This window comes from Eptesicus fuscus, chromosome 1, assembly GCF_027574615.1.
Source record: "Eptesicus fuscus isolate TK198812 chromosome 1, DD_ASM_mEF_20220401, whole genome shotgun sequence".
NCBI classification, from domain to species: Eukaryota; Metazoa; Chordata; class Mammalia; order Chiroptera; family Vespertilionidae; genus Eptesicus; species Eptesicus fuscus.
The window spans coordinates 27,482,346-27,506,103 of NC_072473.1; the positions used below are offsets into that span (position 1 = coordinate 27,482,346).

Here is a 23,758-nt window from a genome sequence, read left to right on the forward strand (position 1 = left end):
TTGAACTGGTGCATGAAATTCATGCACATTAAAAGGGAATTAATTAGAGGAAATATTTTAATATTGCTATTTGCCCTTTCTCTATAATAGAAGTGTCAGAGATGAAAGAAAATTAGTAAAATGTATATGAAAATCTCCCTCCTGTCAGAGTCTGGGTCACGTCATGGGACCCAGAGTCAAGTCCTTGCCCACCTGCGCACACTTTGAATTTGCGCAGGATCCAGACCCGGCTGGCCCCACCCCTGTCAAGCCCCGCAGGGCAGGGAGGCACAGCCTCAGGTCCCCCGTCAAGCCCTGCTGGGCAGGGAGCGCAACCTCAGGACCCCTGGCCCCAGCGCTGGGGCGGCGGGTGCGGCCTCAGGCAATTAAAGCACTTGATGTTAAAAGACATGCCTTTTTTATCCCTTATCTCTGCCAGCTACTATCCCATTTCTCTGATCCTTCTGTATAGCAGAACAACTTGGAAGCTGGTCTGTACTTACTGTCGTCACTTCTTATACTATTATCTTTTGAACCCAAGAAAATCCATATTTATTCCCCATCTGTCTACTAATACTGCTCTTTTAAAAAAATATATTTGTATTGATTTCAGAGAGGAAGTGAAAGGAAGAGATAGATAGAAACATCAATGATGAAAGAGAATTATTGATCAGTTGCCTCCTGCACACCCCATACTGGGGATCAAGCCTGCAACCTGGGTATGTGCCCTAAACAGGAATCGAACTGTAACTTTCTGGTTCATAGGTCGATGCTCAAACATTGAGCCATGCCAGTGGGGCTAAGATGGCTTTTTTAAAGTTCATTGGTAACATAATCTTGCCAGACATTATCTATATGTTGTCCTCATCTTGCTCAACTCATGAGCTCTACTTGATGTATATGATTTCTTGCTGTTTAAGAAATAGTTGCCTTCCAAGATCGATTCTCCTTTGATTCCTTTTCTATCTCTCTAGTAAGCCTTTCTCATTCTCTTTTCCATATTTTTCCTCTGTTCCTGTCCCCCTGACTTCCCAAAGGTCCAAGGCTTAGTCTTCTCTCCTCTTTTTATTTCTATTCACACTCATTCCACCTAGGATCTCATTTAGTCACACATGAGCTTCCAACAACTTCTGAATTGATAGTCCTGCCTTATTCTTTCCTTAAATCCAGACTCAAATAGCCACCTTATATCTCAGTATTCAGCCCACAGATATCTATGAGGTTTCTCAAACTTAGTTAGGCACCCTGTTCATTTTATTACAGAGGCCTTCCTCAATCACCCTATATTAATTAATTAATCATCTTCTCTAACACTTAAAAATGTATTTACTCAATAACAACCATGCATTTGGTGAATTTTATTTATTGTTTTCTATCCTCACCCTCCCAACACATTCTAGAATGCAGGACCCAGGGAATTTATTTTCTTCTCTGTGTTATCCTTAATGCTGATTACAATACATGGCATATAGTATTTTTCTGAATGAATAAGTAAGAGAATAAAATAGTGTAGAGTTAATGTATGCTGTACAAAATGGGATTATATGGATGGAACCAGAGTAGTAATCTTTGCCATGGCAAAACCTTGATAGGTATATTATATTAGCTTCCTTTTTCATATGAAGAAAACCTCACTTAGAAATTTAAATGACTTTTTCAGTTTCAGGAGTAGTGATTAATAGCATGGATTTTAACTTCTAAAGCTCATGCTCTATACTTTATCGAAGTGTGTTTCTGCAGGAGAAGAGAGAGATCACACACACACACACACACACACACACACACACACACACACACACACTACTTATTACGGTGCAGAGGACAAGGAAGGCATAGTAACTGATCAGTAAGGTATATTAGTTATACCAGTAGTAGTATTAGTAGACATTATCTTAAAATTCCCTGTGGGTAATTTCAATTGAAATTAAAATTAGCTACTTTTCAAGACAATATTCAATTCCCTGACACTAATTTTTTTAATCTTAGTTGTCTTTTCTATTTATAAATAATAGAATATTTGGGTTGGAAGAAGCATCGAGATATTCTATTGCAAACACACTCATGTGGAGCTCAAAACTCTTCTCTTACTGTCAGTGTTTATGCAGCAACTGCCTGATGGCCTTTTATGACAGAAAACTCTCTGTCACTGGTAACAAAATTCTGATAGTGGATTTTCACTGATTTTGAGTCAGCAATGAAGTGTTTACATTAAAATTAATATTTTCTTTGAGTATTATTTTGTTTTTATTTTTGCTAACATATTCTTAGATTTTAAAAAAGCAAACATAAATGTTCTGTAGTTTTCTGAGTACTGGTCCTTTACCTCTTTGGTTAAGTTTATTCCTAAGTATCTTAATTTTCTTTGTTGCAATGGTAAATGGGATTGTTTTTTTTTTTTACTTTCCCTTTCCGAGAGTTCATTATTGGTGCATAAAAATGCCATAGATTTCTGGTTGTTAATTTTGTTTCCTGCTACATTGCCAGATTCATTTATTAAATCTAGTAGTTTTTGATGGCGTCTTTAGGGTTTTCTATGTAGAATATCATGTCATCTGAGAAAAAATGAGAGTTTTACTTTTTCCTTTCCAATTTGGATGCCTTTTATTTTTTCTTCTTATTTGATTGCTATGGTTAGGACTTTCAGTACTATATTGAACAAGATTGGTGAAAGTGGACATCCCTGTCTTGTTCCTATTCTTAGGCAAAATGGTTTTGTTTTATTTTTTGCCCATTGAGTATGATGTTGGTTATAAGTTTGTCATATATGGCCTTTATTATGTTGAGGTATGATCTCTCCTCATTTTGCTGAGAGTTTTTATCAAAAAAAACTTTAATTTTGTTAAAGGCATTTTCTGCATCAATTGATATGATAATGTGATTTTTGTTTTGCAACCTGTTTATGTGATGTAACACATTTATTGATTTTCAAATATTGTACCAACCTTGCTTCCCCATAATAAATCCCACTTGGTCATGGCATATGATCTTTTTAATGTATTGCTGGATCTGATTTGCTAATATTTTGTTGAGGATTTTAGCATCTATGTTTATCAGGGATATGGGACTGTAATTCTCTTTCATTGTGTTATCTTTATCTGGTTTTGGGATTAAGGTAATGCTGGCCTCATAGAAATAGCTTGTAACTGTTCCTTCCTCTTGAATTCTTTTGGAATAATTTGAGGAGGATAGGTGTTAGTTCTTCTTTGAATGTTTGGTAAAACTCCCCTGTGAAGCCATCCAGACTATGGCTTGTGTTTGCTGGATTGTTTTATTAATAATGCTTCAATTTCATCAGTAGTTATCAGCCTATTCAGGTTTTCTGATTCTTCCTGATTGAGTTTTAAAGATTGTATTTTTCTAGGAATATGTCCATTTTGTCCAGGTTGTCCAGTTCATTGGAATTAAGTCTTTCATGGTATTTGTTTTGTAGATCCTTTGTATTTTTGTGGGGTCAGTTGTTACTTCACCTCTTTCTTTCTGATTTTGTTTATTTGGGTCCCCTCTCTTTGCTTCTTGGTGAGCCTCTCATAAAATACATACATCTATATATATAAAAGCCCAAGTGACCATCTATATATATATAAAAGCCCAAGTGACCATTACAAAGGAACAGCCAGAACAACCAGTTGCTATGACGCACACTGAACAGGAAGGCAGGCGAGTGGTTAGGAGTGAGCAGGCAGGCAAGCAGTTAGGGGCAAACAGGCAGGCAGGCGAGCAGTTAGGGGTGAGTGGTCCCTAAACCAACAGTCAGACATCTCCCGAGGGGCCCTAGATTGTAAGAGGTCGCAGGCTAGGCTGAAGGACACTTCCCCTGACCCGCATGAATTTTGTGCACTGGGCCTCTAATATGTAAAATAAAGTGTGCATATTTCTCCCCAGATATTTATTAAGGTTTTGAATCTCAAGAATGATAACTATAACATAAAAAAGCTAATATATCTGTAGTTTATGTAGGTACTATAAGTAAATGTAGTAAAACAGAAAGAGTTTAACTCAGAAAATGTTTTGAGTTTAGAATATGTTGTATTAGATTGTTTAATCTAATGAGTTGCCCAGTCAAAAGATAGTGTTTTTTTCCAGCTTCCTACTAAACACTTATTAAGGTGCTGGAAAAATCCTCTAGTAACACTGAAAACTAAGACTGGCAAAAAACTTATCCTAAGAACCGAGGAGCACCTTAAATAATGCTCAAGTAAGAAAAATAAAATAAGGCAATTCTTGCTCTTTGGTAGGTCATGAATGGGAAAAAAATGTCAATTATCACTAACGTATAAATGTAGGGTGATTCCATTAGAAGTACTATTTGCCACCTCATTCACTTCCTGGAGCTAACAGTTCATTCCAAATTTAGAAAAATTATTTTTAAAATATGAGCTAGAGGAGAAAGCAGTTAGTTAGTCATACTAGAATTTAAAAATGTGATATTTTCACATGAAAAGAAAGACCAAAGAAATCTAGGGAGTCCAGAAGAAGACCAAAATGCATATAGGAATTCCATGAAGATAGTGTTTCAAATCAGTTAACTTTCAAATAGTGGTTTTTGGATAACTAATCCCATATAAAAAATTCATAACATTGAATACATTCTTCATTCCATATATATGGATAAATTTCATATAGTTTGAGTATTTAATTATAAAAATGAAAGCACATAGACATTAGAATAAAACATGGGTAGATTCCTTATAAAAAGAAGTGAGGGACATTCCAAAATGTTGGCGGTGTAAGTGGAATGTACACCAACACTCTCCCACAACCAATCTGGAATAACAACTAAAATACAGACAAACCATCTTGAATAATCAACTAAAGACTAGCTGGAGAGAATCCTGATAACCAAGGAGGGCAAGTGGAGACCCCATAGAGACTGGTAGGAAGTGTGGAGGTACAAGAGGGCTGGCCAGGCTCCCACAAGCAGCAGCTGAAGTTATGGAGGGGTTCCCATGAGAACTCAGGGATCTAAATCCCAAGCTGGCTGTCCAGCTGAGAGTAGCAGGACTGAGAAGGATGCCTATATAACATCTGGCTGTGAAAATCAGCAGAGTTGCTGCCTGCCAGGGAGAGATGGCTTCAAATGCAGGCAACCTCTTAAAGAGCCAACACACAAAATTTCCTATGCAGCCACTCACCTTGGGGTCCGGCAGAGGGTGGGCAGAGTGGACTAGAGCGGTGTGAGCATAATACAGGGATGGGGCCTCTGGGGTTAGAACTCAGAAGGCAGCCACCTTAGTCCCCTGTGATGAGTCATTCCCTCATGTTGCAGAGGACATCTTATCTTTCTCCTCCAGACCTTTACCATCCAAGCAGCTTTTGCCTGGGGCAGGGAGGGTGGGGGAGATTTCTCCACTCTGTTGGGAACCCTCCCACACCACCCTGTGGTTGATAGCATGAGGAAAAGCAAATGAATGACATTCAGACTTCAGGAAGAGGCAGATCTCTGGAGGCTTTGTGTCTTTGCCTGATTTCCTTCTGGGACCGGAAAGCAGACCCTGGTGCATATCCTGTTCCTTTCCAAAGGCACCCAGCCCCAGCAGAGGGAGCCACAAGCTGTGGATTGCTGATAGCTCCAGATAGGGTACTCAGGGCTAGTCATAAACAGCATCTGACATTGACCTGCACTAGAGGTCAGGAGTCATAGCAGATCTACCTAATACATAGACACAAATCCAAACATGCACCCTAAAAAGGGAGAAAAAACAAAACAAACAAACAAAAAACGTACATACCCTAAATGAAAGAACAAGGTAATTCTCCAAAAGAAGAGCTAAATGTAATGGAGATATGAAATTTATCAGATATAGAGTTAGAATAATGATGGCAGTGATGCTCAACAGCATGAGAAAAGATATAGTAACTATGAAAAAAGACCAGTCAGAAATGAAGAATTACATAGCACTAATATAGAACACATTGGAAGGAATACATAGCAGAGTAGGGGAAGCTGAGGATCAGATCAGTGAATTAGAAGATAGGGTAGAAAGAAATAAACTAGAGAACCAAAAAGAAAAGAAAAAAATTAAAAACAGGAGGACAGCTTAAGGGAGCTTTGGGACAACATGAAAAGTAACAATATTCGCATCATAGGAGTACCTGAAGGTGAAGAAAAAAATGAGCAAGGGATAGAGAACCTGTTTGAAGAAATAATGACAGAAAACTTCCCTAACCTGGTAAAGGAAAAAGTCACACAAGTTCAGAAGATACAGAGATTCCCAAGCAAGAAGAACCCAAACAGGCCCATGCTCAGATACATCATAATTAAAATGCCAAAAATTAAAGACAAAGAGAGAATCTTAAAGGCAGCAAGAAAAAAGCAATTTGTTATCTACAAAGGAGCTCCAATAAGGCTGTCAGATTATTTTTCATCAGAAACTCTACAGGCCACAAGGGAATGGCATAAAGTAATGAAAAGCAAGGATCTGGTACCAAGATTTTTTTCCAGGTAATGAAAAGCAAGGATCTGAAACCAAGATTATTATATCCAGCAAGGCTATCATTCAAGATAGATAGTGAAATAAAGAACCTCCCAGACAGAGAAAGGCTAAAGGAATTTATCACAACTAAACCAGCACTGCAAGAAATGATAAAGGGACTGTTGTAATGAGAAGAAGAAAGAAAGAGAAAGAAACATAGGTATAAAGAATTAAAATGAAAATAATTAATAAAGTATCACCTCACACTTGTCAGAAAGGCTACCATCAACAAATCAACAAATGACAAGTGCTTGTGAGGATACAGAGAAAAGGGAACACTAGTACCCTGGTGCAGCCATTATGGAAAACAGTATGGAGTTTCCTCAAAAAGTTAAATATGGAACTACCATTTGACCCATTGATCCCACTTCTAGGAATATATCCTAAGAAATCTGAAACAACAATCAGAAAATAATGTATGCACTCCTATGTTCATAGCAGCACAGTTTACAATAGCTAAGATCTGGAAACAGCCTAAGTGCCCATCAGCAAATAAGTGGATAAAAAAGATGTGGTACATTTATGCCATGGAATACTATGCAACTGTATAAAAGAAGGTTATCTTACCCTTTCAGACAGCATACAGGGATATGAAGAGTATTATGCTAAGCAAAATAAGCCAGTCAGAGAAAGACAAGTATCACATGATCTCACTCATATGTGGAATCTAATGAACACAATAAACTGATGAACAAAATAGCTACAGAGACATAGAAGCATGGAACAGACTGTCAAATCTCAGATGGAAGGCGGGGGTGGGTGAATGGTTGTGAAGAGAGCAACCAGAGAACTTGTACTAGTATGTATATATGCATAATCCATTGACACAGACAATACTGTGGTGAAGGCCTGGTGTGGGGGCAGTAGCAGGCTAGAAGGGGTCAATGGAGGAAAAAGGGGGACATATGTAATACCTTCAACAATAAAAATTTAATAAAAAATGTTAGAAGTGAGGACAGATTTCCTGTCCCTACTCGAAGTGTTACAAAGGGCAGTGGGAAAATCATAGGAAGTAAAACTCAGTGGTGAGACACAAATGAATTTGACATATTCTCCAAGTTTTTTTCATTGTTAAATTTCAGTGATTTCCACTTATAAGTTAATAATAACACAGTGATTGTTACTATTCAAGCAAATAACAAGAGTTAAATTTATCATGAATTCATTAGTGAATAGTTCTTTCTAGTCTGGTAAATAGGCTACTAGATTGTTATGTGGGCTTATATATCATAGCATGATCTTTTAATACTTTCATTTGAAGTATTATAAGAAATCATGGTATTAACAATTAATTTCCCTTTTGTGTGTTTGTCTTGACTCCTTACACCAACCAAATGTATAAGTTTATTTTTACTTATAATCTAATTTTAATGATAATATAGTTTGTAACGATAAATGATCATTTCTAAAATTGGTTTCCTTGGGGATGCATAATGGTTTAGTTGACACAGCTCTTGCTGTTTTTATTCTATTCCATCTCTTGCTGTTTTAATTCATTTGAATCAATGATTCACTAAAAATATAGAGCTCATAAAGCCAAAGTTGAAAATAGCACATTGTTTAGATAGCTTATCAAACAATACAATCTTTCATTGGGACTTTGTGTAAGTTAACCAAATTGTTTCAATTCCTCCATTTCTAAAAGGAGTAACATAATAGTACTTAATTTATGGTGTTTTTCTGAGAAGAAAATGAGATAGTGTGTGAAAAATATTTAGTATGGACCCTGGCATATAGTCAGTATTCAATAAATGCTAACTTGTAATCATATTAATTAACTAGAGGCCCCATGCACAAAATTCATGCACGGGGGGGGGGTGTCCCTCAGCCCAGCCTGTACCCTCTCTAATCTGGGACATCCCTCTCACAATCCAGAACTGCTGGCTCCCAACTGCTCGCCTGCCTGCCTTCCTGATTGCCCCTAACAACTTATGCCTGCCAGCCTGACCACCCCCTAACCACTCCCCTGCCAGCCTGATTGATGCTTAACTACTCCCCTGCCAGCCTGTTTGCCCCTAACTACCCTCCCCTGCAGGCCTGGTCACCCCTAACTGCCCTCCCCTGCAAGCCTGTTTCCCCCCAACTCCTCTCCCTGCAGGCCTGGGTCCCTCCCAACTGCCCTCCCCTGCTGGCCTGATCACCCACAACTGCCCTGCCTTGCAGACCTGGCCCCTCCTAACTGCCCTCCCCTGCTGGCCATCTTGTGGTGGCCATCTTGGGTCCACATGGGGGCAGTCATCTTTGACCACATGGGGCAGCCATCTTGTGTGTTGGAGTGATGGTCAATTTGCATATTATTCTTTTATTAGATAGGACTAGAGGCCTGGTGCACGAAATTTGTGCACAGGGGGAGGGGTTTCCCTCAGCCCAACCTGCACCCTCTCCAATCTGGGACCCCTCAAGGGATGTCCGACTGCCCGTTCCCTATCGGGCCTAAATGGGCAGTTGGACATCCCTCTCACAATCCAGGACTGCTGGCTCCCAACTGCTCGCCTGCCTGCCTTCCTGATTGCCCCTAACCGCTTCTGCCTGCCAACCTGATCACCCCCTAACCACTCCCCTGCCAGCCTGATTGATGCCTAACTGCTCCCATGCCAGCCTGTTTGCCCCTAACTGCCCTCTCTTGCAGGCCTGGTCACCCCTAACTGCCCTCCCCTGCAGGCCTGGCCACCTCTAACTGCCCTCCCTTGCAGGCCTGGTCACCCCTAACTGCTCTCCCCTGCAGGCCTGGGTCCCCCCCCAACTGCCCTTCCCTGCAGGCCTGGTCACTCCCAACTTCCCTTCTCTGTCAGCCTGGTCAACCCTAACTGCCCTCCCTTTCAGGCTTGATCACCACCAACTGCCCTCCCTTGCAGGCTTGATCACCACCAACTGCCCTCCCTTGCAGGCCTGGTCCCTTCCAACTGCCCTCCCCTGCTGGCCATCTTGTGGTGGCCATCTTGTGTCCACATGGGGGCAGCCATCTTGTGTGTTGTAGTGACAGTCAATCTGCATATTACTCTTTTATTAGAAAGGATAGAGGCCTGGTGCATGGGTGGGGGCCAGCTGGTTTGCCCTGAAGGGTGTCCCGGATCAGGGTGGGGGTTCCCTTGGGGCGTGGGGGGCCTGGGTGAAGGGCCTGTGGTGGTTTGCAGGCTGGCCACACCCCTCAGCGACCCAAGTGGAGGCCCTGGTATCTGGGATTTATTTATCTTCTACAATTGAAACTTTGTAACCTGGAGTGGAGCCAAGCCTTCTGCTCACTCCATGGCGGTAGCCATTTCTGTTGGGATTTATTTATCTTCTATAATTGAAACTTTGTAGCCTTAAGCAGAGGCCAAGGCAGGCCAGGGTGTGCGGAAAGCTTGGCTTTTTCCATCGCTGGGGGCAACCCTAGCCTCCTGCTCTCTCCAGCTCCGTGGCCGCAGCCATTTTTGTTGGGATTTATTTATCTTCTATAATTGAAACTTTGTAGCCTGGAGTGGAGTCTTGGGCTGGCCAGGGTGTGCGGAAAGCTTGGCTTCCTACATCGCTGGGGAAACCCAAGCCTCCCTCCTGCTCTCTCCGTGGCTGTAGCCATCTTGGTTGGGTTAATCTACATACTCACTTCTGATTGGCTGGTGGGTGTGGCTTGTTGGTGTAGCTGAGGTATGGTCAATTTGCATATTACTCTTTTATTAGATAGGATAGAGGCCTGGTGCACGGGTGAGAGCCGGCTGGTTTGCCCTGTAGGGTGTCCTGGATCAGGGTGGGGTTATCCTTAGGGCATGAGGCGGCCTGGGCGAGGGGCCTGTGGTGGTTTGCAGGCTGGCCACACCCCCTGCTCTCTCTAGCTCCGTGGCTGGCTGGCAGGCAGAGTGGTTAGGGGCAATCAGGCAGGCAGGCAGGCAGTTGAGCGGTTAGGAGCCAGCAGTCCCGGATTGCGAGAGGGATGTCTGACTGCTGGTTTAGGCTCAATCCTTGTAAACCGGCAGTAGGACATCCTTCAAGGGGTCCCATATTGGAGAGGGTGCAGACTGGGCTGAGGAACACCCCCTCCCCCGTGCACAAATTTTGTGCACCGGGCCACTAGTATCTTAATACTTGTCCAACAGGTAGGGGTTGGTTTCAAAGTATAGTCCTATGACCATCTGCTTTTGTATCTTATGAGCTACTACTTAAACATGCAGCTTCCTGGGCCACATCCCAGACTGAATAAATCAGCATTTCTAAACGTGGAGCTCAGCAAGCTGCATGTCTAACAAGTTTCACAGATGGTTCTTATGCAAAGTAAAGATAGAAAATTTCTAATTCACTAGAACACAAGAAAATGCTGTCAGTTTTTTTGTTTTGTTTTGTTTTGTTGTTGTTGTTGTTTTCTTGTCCTCTGTTCTGTATAACCTGGAACAGATACCCCTTTTTTCATAAATAAATTTTGGCTTCACTCATGTCATCAGTTAAATAAGTGAACAATTTCCTAGTAGCAACTTAGGGGCTTCAAGGAGAATCTTGGACTACTATGGTCTAGGAAAAAAATACAGAATGAATTAAAGGGTCATCATATTTAACATTTCATCAGCCTCCTATTCCCTTCAGGAGATAACCTTATTGATTGATTTTATGAGAGATAGAGGAAGGGTGCAAGGAAGAGAAATAGAGATAGAGAGACATTGATGTGTTGTTACACTTATTTGTGTGTTCTTTGGTTGCTTCGTGTATTTGCCTTGACCAAGGATCAAACTGCAACCTTGGCGTATCAGGATGATGCTCCAACCAACTGAACTACCTAGCAAGGGCCTAAGATATATTTTTTAATAGAGTTGATGACATTTCAGAAAAAAATACTAAAACAAGTGAAGTGAGCTTATAATTTTGTATAATGTGTTTTTTTATTCAGAAGTTGAATAAAAATTATCAGTAAACTTGAAAAATTATCAGTCAACGAATTAGATTACTTTCTGCTCTTAAAATTATATTCTTAAATTTTTTACCACATTAAAACTTATTTTGTGGGTTTTTGTTTTTTTTTACAGGAATTGAATTGCCTCCTAGAGGGATTATTCCAATCCCAGTGTGTTTTGTTCCCAAAGTTATGAAATTAAAGAAGACAATGGCCGTTGTTCAAATGAGGAAGGCAAATGGAAAAAATTGGCCTATTGACAATTTTGATGAATTGAGTCCAGATATGAAAAGGTGACATTCAAATAAGTATATTGATTTCATTTTGTCTGGCACTGATACAATCAGCTTCTTTTATATGTGATGCAACGTAAAGGTCATGCTTCTTATTCTCTGACGTGTTGAAATTTATATGTTCAGAGGAGGAAAATGTATTTGTTAAATGGGTATAGTATGTATCATTGCTGACATGAAATTAAAAGTGATGAACAACTCAATCTTAACAGACTCAGAGATATGCAAAGGCCTCCTTTTAGACCAAGAAAATAGTTACTGCCAAGACAATAAGTAATCTATATTTGGGAGAATAACAAAAACAACTTGTTTGGGCAAAGTATAAGACTTGTGATGCTGGTATTCATCTACTGATGGCACAATGCCAGGTGGATATGACATCTTGATGAACCTCTCCCATGACTAGAGTATCCTGTTTCATTGCCAGAATGCAGGAGACTTGTATCCTCGTTTCCTCACCGAAATTTAAGCCAACTCCAATAATGATAGAATATGTAAATGCTTTCTCTGCTGTTATAGTTAAATTAAATAATTGTCTAGAAGTCTTAATTAAAAAGAAATTCTTATTTTTCCCTACATGTACATATTTCATCTCCACATTTGCTTTTTCATCACTCCTGCTGTCAAGACTGTCTATATGATTTGTGGGTCCTCATGTAAAAGTAAAATGAGGGAGCCCTTCTTCAAAAAGTATTAATAATTTTAAGACAGGTACAATAGTGTATTAAACAAGCATGGAGTAATGCTAAGTGTGTGATTTTTCTGCTAATGCACAGGTCACACTCCTATGAAGCTGGTCCTGCCTGCCATGACTTAAGTTTCATTTTTAACAGGAAAAGCCTGTTTTCAACAATGATCAGAATCATTCTAGTATCGCTATCCTCTTGGTAGTGTATAAATGTACTTAAAATATTTTGAGAAATGTCCTCTTTCTTTTAACTGCTATCTCCCAAAAGGAAAGTACTCCTTTCTGAAGTCCTGTATTTAATGGAGTTTTTATATGTGTGCTTTGTTTGTCCAATTTAGAATATAACCCATGGGAATTGTACTACCTGTGATTAATCACACTCTAGTCACATAAAAAATATCAATACCAAGCTTTAAGTGTAGGGAGAAATGTTCTTTAATTTTAACTTACATCTCATAATGGTTGTATTTTATTTTTACTTGTGATAATTTCCCTTAGTTTGCCTTAAAATGTTTATAAAATCAACATTTACCAAAAATGTTTTGTATTTCATACTTATTGTCTCTCTGCGAAAGTTTAAATTCACAAGTGTTGCTCAAATACCATTAGGTTAATAGAGAACATGCTCTTTTATGCTAATATTTAAAGTGTTTATGTTTTTTGTTCACTCTTAATTTAATTTCTAATTAGAATGATGGGAATACACAGGGGAGAAATCCAAACAATACGATGGATATACCCTATTCTTGGACTCCCACAGGCAAAACATGATGAATTCCCTCCAGGTAAGTATATTTTAGTGTCAGAAAACACTAGGATTTGGGGGTAGTTTAGAGGCCTTCTCATCCCATCTTTTCTTTGTACAAGTAAGAAGGTTGAGGTCCAGAGAAAGTAAGTTGTGAAGTAGCCAGCCCTATTGGTGGGAGTGCTAGGACTGAATCTTGTCCTCTAACAATGAGTCCAATGTTATTTCCACAAAACCATACCATTTCTTGTTGCTCTTCCTATTGGTAAAACCTAGAAATCAGCTAAGATGAAAATAACATTAACTTCAGGGCTCTTTATCTCTCATTCTGTGAAGTGCTCAAAGCCCTGAACTAGATCTATTAGAGTCTGTGGAAACCCTAATCAGAGTACGCCAGATGCTGAAGACCGATTTGTCATACGAAGATGCAAAAGCAAGGACACAGCGATATTACTGTACCAGTATACACTGCACAGGCATACCTTTCTGTAACCCAAATATTGATGTCACTATTTGGGAAGAAGCCTCTTTTGTCTAAATTGGTACAAAGATGTGTTGTTGACCAGCCAGTGTGCCTCTGCTTGGTATGGCTCCTGTGTTTGCTACTGTATTAGCAAGGACTTCTTTGTACAGCTACTTTGTGAGGCTACTTTGAAGAACTGTTTTGTCTGATGGCTCCTATTTAGCAATGGTTACTTGGTCCGCAATAAAGATACTCTCCTATATGCCTATGGCTTCTCAGGTTTTCTCCATCTAATACCCTGCGTCTATGAAGGTCCAGTTCCTGGCAGGGGAACAGAGGCCCCACAGTTAGTGTAGTAGAGCAGGATCAAGGAGTAAGTACTCCAACAGAGTTCCAGCTACTTTGGTTCTCCCATCACATTTAATCACCATATTCTAGCTTCTGTCTAATTCTAAGTCTCATCCAAGAATTATCCTATCCCTCTATTAGTTGTCCCAGACACAGATTTATATGATGTTCTCCAAAAACTAGTCAGAATTTACTAAAATTCTCAAGGAAGTTAGGTTGCTATCATGCACACATTAAGTCTCTACTTTGAAAATGCCTTTCTTTTTCTCATTGACCCCTGTTTTTCCTCCACAGACTCCAGACTTTTCTCAAGTTTCTGTTTATTCTCTTTCCTCAGTATTCTTCTCACTCTTTCCATATTCCTTGCTTTTCCCATGTGCTTCTGAAGGTCTGCCTAAGAAATCAATGCCTCTTAGATAGGCATAAAGCAAAATTTAGTATCCCAACCTCTTACCAGGCTCTAGGCATAGTTCTTTTTTTAATTATTGATTGATTGATTAAGGTATTACATATGTGTCCTTATCCCACTATTGCCCGCCCCCCCCCCCACTCATGCCCTCACTCCCCTGGTGTCTGTGTCCTTTGGTTGTGCTTATTTGCATGCATACAAGCATACAAGTCCTTTGGTTGATTTCTTCCCCTTACCTCCACCCTCCCCTACCTTCCCTCTGAGGTTTGAGCATCTGATCAATGCTTCTCAGTCTCTGGATCTGTTTTTGTTCATCAATCTATGCTGTTCAGTATAATCCACAAATGAGTGAGATCATGTGATATTTATCTTTCTCTGACTGACTTATTTCACTTAGCATAATGCTCTTCAGTTCTTCAAAACTAAGAAACACTAAATTTCTCTGCACAGCAAATAGATACTTATTTGGATCTTTCCCTTAAGCAACTCAGATGACTTTAAAAAAAGTTTTGAAATTTTGAATTTTCTTTCTCCCTCCAATACCAATCTTCGCTAATGAAAAAGAGTCCTTTACTGACATAAGTTATGTCATCACACTTACAAAGAAGAAAAAAATAAGTTTTGCTTGTGAATAACAGCATTTTCGCTAATATACTGGAAGGGAGGTCAGTTCCATATTTCCTTATGTAGTTTCATTTAAACTGGAATAAAAATCCACATATCTATCAGTTCCTTTGACAATAAATGTCATTGTTTTACTTGAAGTACTTTTACTTTTGAGTTAAAAAATTATCAATGCATATAAATATTTCAAATGTACCAAAGTATCTTCATAATGCTTCACAAACGTGAGAGTGTTTATTCTTTCTAGAAGATAGTTGTCTGTATACTTTACATGGAGCTGAACAAGTTAAAATTTGTAGCACAGTCAATGTGATGTAATGAAGCCTAGAAATTACTCTGTTGGAATTCTAACATTATTGCTTGTGTCTATACAGACACAGTTTTATTTTAACCAGATTAAAGCATTAAAGATTTTCTTTCAGTCTGATACAAAGCCTCTGAGAACATAAACATAATTTTTGTACAGTTTCCTTCAATTAAAATTAAACATGCTCCAGAAATATAAAGGAATTTTCTATCCAATCATATCTCTTGGTTATTATTCTATTTTTAAATTAAATGTGAGCTCTATAAATAGCCCATGTTTCATTAGCCCAACCCAATAGTAACATCAGTGTTCTGAAACAGATTGTGTGCTAATTATTAAATCATTTTTACAAAAGTCTAAAACTTATTCTAGTAATTATTTCCATATAGAAATGCCCTTGAGAAACAAATAGGTATAATTTTATAAATACATATTATTTACTTTCTGTACAGTCCATTCTTCATCTGCAAAACACATTAGAGATAACCTATTGCTTTTCCAACTCAACCGTATCACCATCCATGTTTATTGTTTCTTTTCTTTCTTATGTATCTATCAGCCAGATTACTCTCAAACCCAGGGTATTTTTGTTGTTCTGGGTTTTTTGTTTTGTTTTGTTCTCTCTTTGCATTCTTATCTGGTCCTGTCCACTGGGGCAGATAATTGGAAAAGGACTCTTCTACCTGTCAGTGGAAATACATTGGACTGTGAACCCACTGTGATTTTGTGATCCTTACATTGTCAAGGGCACTAATGTGGCATGATACTAATTGTACCTTTGATCACGCTAATTTCTAACTTAATGCTTTAAGACTAAAGCAAATGATAACCAGAAAAGCTTGTACATTTTCCTCAGCCATTACAGCCCTCTTAATTCACATCTTTGTACCCTTATTATACATTTCACATTTATTCTAAGTCCAAAATGTTCACTATCAACCTTTAAAATTTAGAATTAAAAATAAATTTATTTTAAACATTTTTATACTATAAATGTGATATGTATTGTGAAAACACATAAATTTGAGGACATTATCTAATTTTGCAAGTCTAAGTGGATATATTAGTATTGATGCCACAGAAGCATGGCATACTACATTTCAAAAGCTTTTTTAATATTGTGGTTCACTTTTTATCACTTATAGTCAGTTTATATCCTATGTTCATCTAAAGTGATAAAATATAACATTTAATATATTTTAGAGAAATAAAATTACTATTTATGTGGACTAGAGTATACATGGTCTCATAATATAATCTAGAGCTAATGCCAGATGCATAGATTAATACTCCTTTATATAATTAGTAGTTATATAAAAATATTTTGATTTCTCAGAAGATCACTGACTTCTGTATTTAATGTAAGAAAATATTGGAATTTAATATATATATAAAGTATTTTCAATCCTCACCTGAGGATATGCTTTTATTGATTTTTAGAGAAAGGGGAAGAGGGAGGGAGAGAGAGAGTGAAAAAGAGAGAGAGAGAGCAGTGTGAGAGAGAAACATCAATTATTTGCCTCCTGTATGTGCCCCGACCAGAGATTGAACACGCAACCTGGTAAGTGCAGATATAATCTGCAACCTTTTTGGTGTATGGAACAACATTCCAACCAACTGAGCCACCTGGCCAGGGCAAAATATATAAAGTTTTTTATGCTGTACATTAATATATAATCACATTTTAATATTGATTTTAATATATTACAATTTTCAATTTAACTGTTATTGGTGTACTGTGTAAATTTGAAGTGAAAATAAAAATATTTTAAGTATTTTACTTAAAGGAATTTTAAGGTAGATGTAAATAAATAATATAATAGGGAATATTTTAAAACTAATTACAAAATAAAGGTTATAGAAGTTACTTTTTAAATTATTTGAAGGTATTTTCTATAGTATAGTTATATAAGTTGAGTTTAGTATTTACCACAATGAACATATGCTAGTAGATAGCTGAAAAATTCACATATTCTTAACCACCAGGTGAATTATTGATATAACTAGGTCTGTTTCTGAGTAATATTTCTATATCCTAGTACAATCTTCTATTACCTAATTTATACCTTTCAGATTTATCGTTTGTCATGTTATTTTTGCATATTATTTAATATTCATATTTTATTACAAAATGTAAATGTATATAGATATTGTGTAAGGGTGTGTGTGTTTGTGTGTGTGTATGAATGCAGGTGCAATGTCAATTCAAAGTACTTTTATTTTTCATGACATAATTTAGTAATTTATTTTCTTGTAGCTCAAGAATGATCATATAACCTAATAACCAAATTAACTCGAAATATTTCTCTCTTGTAGCTGTCATAAAATGTCAGTCCAGGAAACGGATAGAAAAGGAGTTGCAAGTCACAATTACTGGTGATTTTATTGGAGATCATCCTATCTTAAATGTATCAGATTTTGTAGTAATTCCAAAAAAACGTTCATATGCATCTTATGAAGATATCGATGGTAAGAGAACCATAGTCATGTATATAAAACATGATGATAAATAAAACCATTTCCTTAAATTACAGTTTGCTGATTACTCAGTTATGTGAAAATCCATGCTAATTTATTTTTCTTTTACATTATATCATTAAAATACTACTCAACAAGTGTTCAGTAATACTTGTTTTCTTCACAGTAGCTATCTCCAAAATGATGATAATTATGGTTATTGATGGCTTTATAAGAATAGAGTGTTAAAGTGTTCTTACAGGTTTTATCATCAGAGTAACCCTATGAAGCCGGTAGTATGACTATATTTTATTTTACAAGTAATTTGTACAGGGTCATTCAACATAGCAGTGGAAGGCATGGTATATGAATAGAATCTTGACTATTTTTTAAAACATTATTTTAAATTTGAAACAACTTTAGATTTAAAACCTAGATGTGAAATAGTAAGTTCTAAACTGTTCATATTGTGATCAGGCCTAACTTAATTGCTTTTCCTTTTAAAGCCCTGTAGGAATAAAAGAAAATTACAAAGGCAAGGCTTTCAAAGAGGTTCCCTAACATAAAGTATAATGTCTGGTGCAGAGTGGTCAATCAATAAGCAAGAGTTGTCTCTACTTTCCCATTATGGTCACACTCTGACCTACCCTGTTTGGTCCCATGGCTCTTTCCTTTCAGTAGTAGTGTTTACCCATTGCTTTATAAATAAGATATTACCTTAAAACTTAAAAAATTACCAATATTCATCCATTTTTGAACCATAGAAATGTCTGTTTTATATGAATCACCGATATTTGATTTTTTTTATGTACAAAAGTGTCTTTTCATGTGACGTAATCTACATAAAATAATCCAGAATTAGCCTGCACCATTAGGCCCCTACTATCTATCATTCCAACCTTTTGTTTCCCTAGGTCAGTGGTCGGCAAACCGCGGCTCGTGAGCCACATGCAGCTCTTTGACCCCTTGAGTGGTACAGTGCGATTGAAACTTCGTGGCCCATGCGCAGAAGTTGGTTTTCGGCCTGGGCGAGTCTATTTTGAAGAAGTGGCATTAGAACACTCAAGGGGCCAAAAAGCTGCATGTGGCTCGCGAGCCACAGTTTGCTGACCACTGCCCTAGATTGTTAACCTGTTACTCAACCAAGTGTGATCACTTGCTACTTCTGTACAGTTACCATCTACTTTCCCATTATGGTGAATGTCTATGAGATAGTCTTCCCTACCCATCTGCCAACTTTCACTCCTTTCTTGTGGAAACTACTTCCACTAGCCATATAATTCTTATAATATTTCAATCATATAGTCTCCCCTGCTCAGAGTGGACATCTAATGGAGGTTGGGCTTATGAGTCTTCCCTCTCCCCCACATCTTTTGTAGTTAGAACATAGAAAGTCTGTTTCTCTTCATTTGCTGAAGCTGTAATAAGTAAGTGAGTGTTTTTTTCTCTGCATGCCTGTTTTGCTCCTCTCTTCACAGGTCTGCTTTCTCTGCCTACTCATCAAATTATACACAAGGCTCAGTCATGATCAATTGGTTCTTCCTTTTATTTAAGGACACCCTCAGTAACTTCCAAAAGGTCATTCCAACTGTGATTCTGTTATTTGCAAACAAGCATTCAAAGAGTAAATATAGAAGAGGATCTGGAAATAATAAATATTTCTTAAGTGAATTACAAAAATGTTAGAATAATCTCCCACATGCAATCTCACTGTAAGATTTGGAAGGCAGCCCTGGCCAGTTTGCTCAGTGGATAGAGCATTGGCCTGCGGACTGAAGGTTCCACATTTGATTCTGGTCAAGGTTTCAGGCTCAATCCCTGGCCAGGGTGTGTTCAGGAGGCAACCAATTGATGTTCCTCTTTCACATCGATGTTTCTCTCTCTCTTTGTGTCTCTCCCTCTCCCTTCCACTTTCTCTAAAAATCAATGGAAAAATATCCTTGGGTGAGGATTAACAACAACAACAGAAATATTTGGAAGGCAATATTTTAAAAACTAGTGGTAGAATTCTGAAATGAGTATCTATGTTATATGTACCCAGTGTACTCATAAAATCTTTGGAATTATAAAAAAATTAATTCACATTACTGTTCTTTATATTTACTGACTAGTTATTGTGTGAACTGTGTGAGATGAGATAGTAATACTATTATTAGGTTGCATAATAAGATATTTCATTATGTTAATTTATTTGTTATTTATTTTTTCTCTTTGCATTTTAGTTTTCTAATTGCAAAAATGCCAACTTAATCACAGATAATTTAAATTTATTTTAAAAATGAAATAAATTTAAATGAGAAGGGAATTTTCTATTGCAAGCCTATTTATTTACTCCTTATTTTAAAGAACTATCCTATCTAATAATAGAGTAATATGCAAATAAACATCACTCCGCTATGCCCACGATTGGGCAGCGGGAGAGACCCTGCCCCTGCGGCCGCTGAGGCTGCTTCAAGGGCCAAAGAGGGAGGCAGGGCCAGACCTCAGCGGCCTCAGCTGCTGTGGGGCCCAGGGAGCCAGGCAGGGCTGGACAGGCAACCTCAGGGTGGGCCTGGGGGTGGATCCAGCAGTGCAGCTTGACAGCAGACAGCAGGGCCTGCTTGGTGGTAGCTGCCGGTGACCCACAACAGGCAAGTGGGCCTGCAGGCAGCACCCAGCAGGGCCTGCTTGGCTGTTGCTGTGGCAACCCAGGAGCAGACAAGCACAGCTGCAGGCAGCACCCAGCAGGGCTTGCTTGCCCATCACTATGGTGTGGAGCAGGCAGGCCCCGTAGAGAGCAGAGAACCACAGGGAGCAGGCCTAAGCCATCAGCAGGACATGCCCTGAGGGCTCTCGGATTGGAGAGGGTACAGGTTGGGCTGAGGGACCCCTCGTGCATGAATTTCATGCACCGGGCCTCTAGTCTTTTAATAATGAAATCAGACTGATACAAACCATTTTCATTTATCTCAAAAACATTATAATTTGGATACAGATTTTGCTTTAGAGACTCATGTAGCATTAGAGGAATGTAGGGAATATAACCTATAAATAAATGATACCCTGTCAGCTTTCTTTTCTTCAACCAATAACCAATACTGAAAGAGAATTCTCATTATTTATTGAGATCAGGGATAAAAATAATAGTGTAGATTAACCTGATTTTAAATATTTAACTCAACTGCTGATTTGCAGTTATAATTATTTTATTAAAATAGACCATAATTTTAATAAGCAGACAACTTATAGTAACCATACCCCAGTGAATATCCAGTCCCTTTCTGAAGTGAAATCATTGTTTTGTGTGTCATCTGCTATGTTAAGTGAATATTAAGAGTTGAGTGTTCAAACCTTTATTTCTGTTTTAAATCTGTCCTGTAGAAGACAAAATGTTGATGCTTTATGACATTAAGTAAAAAAGAATATAAAGAAATCCTTGTATAAAGGAACTATTTTAATAACATCTCACTAAATTGCTTAAGTTGTACTCTTCTCAGGTTGCAAGCTAAAGAAATTATAATTCTGATAATAGAAATTTATTAAATCTTATTACCTGGAAAAATCTACTTCCTTCAAGATAAACAAGGTCTATAAGGAAGCTTCAAACAACATCATTTTGGAAGGTTTGAAATGTATATTTTTTGAGGAAAACAGTCTCCCAAATAGCTCTTCAAAATACGCCTTTTGATATGGCTCATAATTTCACTGTTTCAGTACTTTTCATGAAGAAAAATAACTATATGGAAAATAACTATTTGGAAGGTTTGCAGACTTCTCTCTTCCCATCATTTCCTCTACATTAGCTTTTTCTCTGCTCAATACCAACAAACTCAAGAAGCTCATCTATTTATTGGCTAAAGACATTTTAATGTGTAAATGTTTATGTTCTGAAGCTTGTCTTGCTATCCAGAAGTAGAGTTTTTTCAATATTCTCTCAACTTTAATGTTTTTTTCTGTGTTCATGGGACCTGAATATTTGATAAATCAGCTGACCTCTCTCTTGTCTTGGTTTCTTAAAACCATCTGATAATAACTTGATTTCTTTCCCTGCCTTTATTCCAAAGTTGTAACCAACTTGCCTGACTCTGTATATCTCCATATTGGTCTTTCCATTCTTACCTATATTTTTATGAAGGGACAAGTTTGCCAAAAAGTTTGAAAACTCTTTTAGTTTTTAGTATATGCAAAGGCAAGCCAGCTGTTTTTCCCTGTGTGTATAATTCAATTATACTCTACTCAACAAATAATGTCCAACAGAGTCTTGTTCATGCCATTTTATACTTCCTAATGTCTCTTAAATCCCTTGTAGTGGAAATTAAAGCACTTCACTCTGTGGCTTGGATTGTAATGGAATTTTCAGTGTGATCATTGAATGCATCCTGTATTCCCTCATCTGAGTTTACTGAGAAGTACATGTAGAATTATGGCAGATATAGATCAAAAGGTTGCCTTTATTATAAAGGTGGACTGGAAAGTGATTTGGTACTATGGACTCATTTGGGCTTATTAATACCTTCCACCAAAATTGAGTGCGTTCACCCTGAGCTGCCCAGTTGTAAACTCTCTTTAGGAACAAACAACCTACTCCTGAAGGAGGAGGAGAAAGTGTGCATCCTGGATTCAAGACATTGAGAAAGGAAGATAAAGGTCTGCTCACCTCATGTTCCATGCCTTCACCCTAATTCACTTGTCAGATATGTTGTTTTTACTCTGATGGCAAGTCATAAGGGAGGAAGCAAATTGATGCAGATTTTTTCCCCTCCTAAATTTTTCCTTCTTGTGAGTGAATAAGCCCCTCTATGTAAACATGGTAAGTAGGAGATAAGAATCCCCAACTCCCTTTCCATCCTTCTTTTACCTTAATTGTATTTCCCAGAGATTCCAATAAAACTATCAAGTCTCATTAAGTGAAAATGCCAGGACTTCTCTGATCTCTATCCCTACTCCTCACACACACCATTGAGTTAACCAGAATTTATCATTTTCATATCTCTTCATTCAACAACAATCCATGAGCATATTTGCTGCCAGATAGTATGCTGAGCCGCAGAGATGCCAAAATGAACAAGACACACACTTGGAATTCAAAGAACATCTATCCAACATATTGGATTTATGTGCCTATATTACTTGTAAAGCTCTACTGGGATATTATTATACTTTGATTTTTAGACTGTATTTTGCAATGCCACTTCATAACATTGCAGATTATTCTCTCTGAGCAGAATTTCCCTTTTAATTATATTTCTTCCTAAGTGGCTTTTGGTCCATGTGTTCTTTGTGGGGAGTAGTTTAGTGACTTTCTCTGTGAGACTTTTTCTATGAGAGTTTTACCATTTAATGGCACATCAAATTCATGCCTCTTCCTTTTATTTCCCAGGTGTTCTGCATCTTGTAGCTATTTTACTTTGCTTAATCTGCTGTCTTTTTTTGTGTGTGATTTGCTGGTTTTTGTGTTACACTGGCCTCTTTTAACCCTAGGCAAGTCATCATGCTGTATGTCTTTTGCATGTCATACATAAACAGTATGGGGGTTGGTCTGTAATCACAAACAGGCCCTGAGAAACCTGGCATTGGTCCTCCATGACCTCCACATTAGCCTCTAGACTTGACCCTTTGCTCTGATTCTCTTTATTTTACTTTTCTCAACTCACTCCATTAAGGCTTCTGTCGTAACTACTCTTAGAGCAAGGTGGCCATCACTTTTGTGAACCCAAGATCACTTTTACCTTATATACTAGAGATAGATTGGTGGACATGCTGATTGTGGACCAAGTCAATTCATGGATCTCCGACCTCTCTTCCATGACCCACTTGCAACAAACTCCTTGATTTGGAATTTTAGCTCCTTTCATGAATGTGGAGAGTATAGATATAATAGGTGTTTATGCTTCTCTTCTATATGCCAATCCTAACTTTAAGATATTTTTCACATGTACCTAAAAAAACCCTGTTGTCACTTTCCTCTAGTAACCTACTGGTTAAGAAAATATAGTTAACCATATTGTCTATAATACATATTGTCTATAAAACATGAAGAACTTTCTCTTTTAGAAAAATAAGCCAGAACTTGAAACTCTTGCTTTAATAGATTGGGATACTATTTTAATATTGTTTAAACTTTTTAAAAAATTC

General features: G+C 37.9%; 1 protein-coding gene across 1 annotated transcript in view; it reads left to right on the top strand.

Moving 5' to 3' along the window:
* Nucleotides 1-23,758, top strand: part of CFAP47 (cilia and flagella associated protein 47) — a 502,125-nt gene that overhangs the window by 448,810 nt on the left and 29,557 nt on the right. The window contains exons 60-62 of the mRNA XM_054720946.1: nt 11,444-11,603; nt 12,982-13,076; nt 17,504-17,656. Of these exons, the coding sequence (XP_054576921.1) occupies nt 11,444-11,603; nt 12,982-13,076; nt 17,504-17,656 (408 nt within the window). The remainder of the gene's footprint in view (nt 1-11,443; nt 11,604-12,981; nt 13,077-17,503; nt 17,657-23,758) is intronic.